Source organism: Argentina silus, assembly GCF_951799395.1.
Source record: "Argentina silus genome assembly, chromosome: Y".
Lineage (NCBI taxonomy): Eukaryota > Metazoa > Chordata > Actinopteri > Argentiniformes > Argentinidae > Argentina > Argentina silus.
In genome coordinates, this window is record NC_139654.1 from 1,525,001 (window position 1) to 1,530,000 (window position 5,000).

Below are 5,000 nucleotides of genomic sequence, written 5' to 3' on the forward strand. Positions count from 1 at the left end.
TCTCAAGTCTTCCTCATAGAAGATCAGATTGCCATTTTCCAGCTGATTGAAGGCCAGTTTTCCCAGTGACAGAATTAGCTCTTTATCCCACTGTGGATCTCTCTCATGGTCTCCAAGGTACTTCACATTCCTCTGTATGGTCTGAAATACCAGGAAGTGTGTGTACATCTGTGTCAGAGTGTTGGGCATCTCTCCTCTCTCTGCTTCACCCAACAGTCTCTCTAGGGTAGTGGCTGAGAGCCAACAGAACACTGGTATGTGGCACATGATGTGGAGGCTCCTTGATGACTTTATGTGTGTGTTGATTCTGCCTGCCAGGTTCTCATCACTGATTCTCTTCCTGAAGTACTCCTCCTTCTGTGTGTTGTTGAACCCTCGTACCTCTGTCACCTGGTCAACACACTCAGGAGGGATCTGATTGGATGCTGCAGGTCGGGAGGTTATCCAGAGGAGAGCAGAGGGAAGAAGATTCCCCTTGATGAGGTTTGTCAGCAGCACGTCCACTGAGGTTGACTCTGTGGCATCACAACATGTCTCGTTGTTCTGGAAGTCTAGAGGAAGTCGACACTCATCCAGACCATCAAAGATGAACAGAACTTTATACTTGTCAAAGTTGGAGATTCCTGATTCTTTTATTTCAATGAAGAAATGACCAAGAAGTTCATTCAAACTGCATTTCTTCTCTTTCATTAAATTCAGCTCCCGAAAAGGAAGTGGAAATATGAACTGGATATCCTGATTGGCTTTTCCTTCAGCCCAGTCCGTAATGAACTTCTGAGTTGAGACTGTTTTTCCAATGCCAGCGACTCCCTTTGTCAGCACATTTCTCATTGGTTTGTCTTGTCCAGGTAAAGGCTTGAAGATGTCGTTGCATTTGATTGGTGTCTCCTGTGTTGCTGGTCTCCTGGATGCTTTCTCAATCTGTCTGACCTCATGTTCGTTATTGACCTCTCCACTTCCACCCTCTGTGATGTAGACCTCTGTGTAGACCTTATCGAGAAGAATTGGGTTGCCTTGTTTAGCTATTCCCTCAAACACACACTGAAACTTCTTCTCCAGGTTGGACTTGAGTTCTTGTTGGCACACCACAGCAAGCTCATCTGAATGACAAAACAATTAACAAAATATTCCTGGCACACTTCACATTAAGTTGACCCAATACCTGCAATAACTGTAAATATATATATATATATATATATATATATATATATATATATATATATATATATATATATATGCCATTTAGCTGATGCGTTTACATTCTGTATATATGGTCCCAGCAGAATCAAACCCACAACCTAAGCGTTGTTAAAGCCATGCTCTACCGACTGAGCCACAGATGTTGTATTAATTAACAAGTTGTTATATAGTAATTAATTATTAATTTATTATATAAGATTTAATTACATAATATGTAGTGTAGTTGAATGATATATTACTACACATCTAGGAAAGATCAGTCCTTATTCCATCTGTGTTATAAGAAACTGTCCAACCCATTACTATGCAATTATACAGAAACAACCAATCTTTACTTTACTGGAGTAATTACAGAGATACTAAGTTATAGAGGCAACATACTATAAAGAGTAACCAAATAGGGAAATACATCATAATTACAGTTAGTGGTGTTTGTATTTCCAATAATATTTCAGGCCCAGTAACACTTCTCTGTGAAAACACATGAGGTCTCTTACGTTTCTCCAGTGTATCAGCGAGCTCCTTCTGGTTCATGTTCCTCAGGACGTGCAGTGTGATCTTCAGAGCCCCTTCTCTGGCACTGTTGTCCTGCGTCTCTTCTTCTTCATCATCCACCACTTCCTCTTCCTCCCCCTGTCTCTCAAAGCACTCTGGGTAGTCTTGAGAAATAAGCCTCTTGAACCTCTTCAGCTCATTTCTCAGTAAATTGATGACATTGTCTTCAAGCGACTGAAACATTTAGAAAAATAAAGTGGAGTGAGATAGACAATCATGGGTAAACCCTTACACACAGTAGAGAGACTAAATACAAAAAACACTTGACTTTGGCATGCAATTGAAACAAGAAAAAAATAACTTTTGTATAAAGATTACTTTGCCATCTTCAATGTCATACTTTCTATTTAGCTCACCCTGAATATGGAGGCCAGTTCACTTTGACTCTGGACAGACTGACCACTGGGAATCTCTGACTCTGGTCTCTCCACCTGGTCACTGCGGATTCTTAGTAAAACAAGAAATAAGCAGATGTCTTTATCCAGAGAAATGTGAATGAGTCCCAGTTTCCCAAACATAATAACTTAAGTGTGTATACCACTACTGAATGTTATTGGCAGCCTCATAGACCACTATGGGGATTAAACCTCAAACTAACCTTTAAAAAGATTCAGATGACTATATCCTGACTGAGGTATGATTGAAAACCCATTGTTGTTTTAGGCCATTGAAACTAAGTAATTCAAGTTAAACAAAGTTCCTGGGTCAGATGAATATTACAAAAAACTAACATTGGTGGACGGTGTAGCCAGTCCAAACTAATATATCTGTATTGTCAGTGGCTTTTAGGTTTTTAGTGGCCATCTCCCTCCAGGATCCACTCTCCCCCTCCGTGGACATGCCTTCTAGTGAGTGTTGTAACACTGTCTGTTGCTACAGTATGCATTGAACTACAGTATATCTACATTCCTGTGTCTAACATTTGAAATTCTGCCTTTAATGATAAATATGTGCTGAGCTCCTAGAGCTGAAGATGATGTGATTAGAAGCTGTACAATAAATGATTGTTGCATTGTGTGCCTTATTCCCATGCTCCCTCCTTGATAGTAGAACCTGAGTTCATTATAGTTTCCTCCGAGGACCTCATGAAACAAACAGGTGGCGTAGTCTAGCAGTTAGTTCATCACATCCCCCATGATACACCTACCCTTGTTTAGTAGTGACGGTTCTCTGTCTGAAGTCTATTGGTTCTCCCATAGACCAGTCACTCTTTATTGACACACAGCTGGGTACAGGTGAGACCGGTCTCTCCTGCTGGACTCTGTCAAAAAAAAAAAAAATCACATTAACTAACAGTCGACAGTGAACATCACATGTGTGTACCTGTGTTATCAGGATATTAGGAATAAACATCAAATAAACATCAAACTAACCTTTGACCAGAATGAGGAATTCTTCCTCTGAATTCTATTGGATGGTCCATAGACCAGTCACTCTTCATGGACACACAGCTCGGTACAGGTGAGGCTGGTCTCTCCTGCTGGACCCTGCATTACAAGGTGGAGTTGTGTTTTTAAATGTGCCACATGAGCTGAGCTCCTAGATCCAGTTCCAATATGAATATATCTGTATTGTAAATAACTTTTAGGTTTTTAGTGGCCATCTCCCTCCAGGATCCGCTCTCCTCCTCGATGGACACGCCTTCTAGTGAGTGTTGCAACTCTGTCTGTTGCTCCAGTTTGCATTGACCTACAGTATATCTACATTCCTGCGTCTAACATTAATCTGGTTATGAATGAAGTATCTATCATCATCATTATCATCATCTTCATGGTAAATGCCCTCCAGAGACTCTTCTCTTACCCCATGTCTTCAACCTCCCCAGAGAGACTCATTTTAGAGGCAGTGGTCCCCTCCTCTCTCTCCCCAGAGAGACTCATTTTAGAGGCAGTGGTCCCCTCCTCTCTCTCCCCAGAGAGACTCATTTTAGAGGCAGTGGTCCCCTCCTCTCTCTCCCCAGAGAGACTCATTTTAGAGGCAGTGGTCCCCTCCTCTCTCTCCCCAGAGAGACTCATTTTAGAGGCAGTGGTCCCCTCCTCTCTGTCCCCAGAGAGACTCATTTTCGAGGCAGTGGTCCCCTCCTCTCTCTCCCCAGAGAGACTCATTTTAGAGGCAGTGTTCCCCTCCTCTCTCTCCCCAGAGAGACTCATTTTAGAGGCAGTGGTCCCCTCCTCTCTCTCCCCAGAGAGACTCATTTTCGAGGCAGTGGTCCCCTCCTCTCTCTCCCCAGAGAGACTCATTTTAGAGGCAGTGGTCCCCTCCTCTCTCTCCCCAGAGAGACTCATTTTAGAGGCAGCAGGTCACACCTATAGTTAACAGAGATCAGTACTTATCAACCACAGATCTGATAGAGCACACGCACACACACACGCACACGCGCACACACACACACATACACACACACGCACACACACACACACACACACACACACACAGTCGAAGGTTAGTTGTCACTATAATAACGCATCTCATTTGACAGCCCTGTTCCGTTATCAGGTTAGAGAACACATACACGTTAGGTAAAGTATTTCAGTGTTTATTTGTTCTCGTACTCCAAGTTATTGTTTGTTGGTCTGTTTGACTTTTTGTTGCTCAGCTTCTGGGTTGGCAGATGTTTGGACCCGAACCACAGCAATTGGACGATACCATTTATTAATTGATATTGTTGTCAAGCAACTAAACTTGGATGTGTTCTATCACCTATGTAATAATCTAGTTATACTGTATACACAAATTATAATTAGACTTTTTATGGTTGTTAGTAGTTACAGCCAGTTCTGTAATGTAATGAATTATCTTTAATAGTAGGTCTGTTTTGATATGTGCTGATGGGAAGAGCTTCCAGGAGAAGAAGGGGCCCTCTCTCAGTTTGAGAGTCAGTCTTAGGGGCAGCACTGATGGCTGTACACTTATGTTTTTTGATTGAGATTCAATTTTTTTGTTTTCTTCCATCACTTATCTTCTGGACACTTTTTGGAAATTGTAAATAAATCACCTTGCACTTCAGTGCGTTGCAGCTTCGCCATCATCTTTTAAAACGGGATGGTGTTATGTCAGCCTCCCCGGCTCAACCTACCGCACACTGTGATGTAAAGAACTAGATACAGTCTCTGGTAGCGCTGATATGTCCTTCCAGTGTTCTTGCATTCACAACTTATTACAACTAAACAGCCCTAGTGGTGGAATGATCTTCCCACAACGGTCAGGATGATAAAGTCACTGCCTGTGTCTTAGACTAAATACCC

The 5,000-nt window shown here is 42.1% G+C and overlaps 3 protein-coding genes across 3 annotated transcripts in view; 1 reads left to right on the forward strand and 2 right to left on the reverse strand.

Annotated features, from left to right (window-relative positions):
* LOC310823896 (uncharacterized protein) overlaps window positions 1-5,000 on the reverse strand; it is a 427,663-nt gene that overhangs the window by 106,173 nt on the left and 316,490 nt on the right. The window lies entirely within an intron of this gene.
* The window catches only part of LOC310823893 (uncharacterized protein), a 97,320-nt gene that overhangs the window by 31,185 nt on the left and 61,135 nt on the right, over window positions 1-5,000 (forward strand). The window lies entirely within an intron of this gene.
* Window positions 1-5,000, reverse strand: part of LOC310823596 (NLR family CARD domain-containing protein 3-like) — a gene marked incomplete at both ends in the record, with an annotated part of 9,815 nt that overhangs the window by 3,968 nt on the left and 847 nt on the right. The window contains 2 exons of the mRNA XM_083696482.1: window positions 1-1,100; window positions 1,698-1,833. The exon at window positions 1-1,100 is cut by the window's left edge and continues 716 nt beyond it. Of these exons, the coding sequence (XP_083552608.1) occupies window positions 1-1,100; window positions 1,698-1,833 (1,236 nt within the window). The remainder of the gene's footprint in view (window positions 1,101-1,697; window positions 1,834-5,000) is intronic.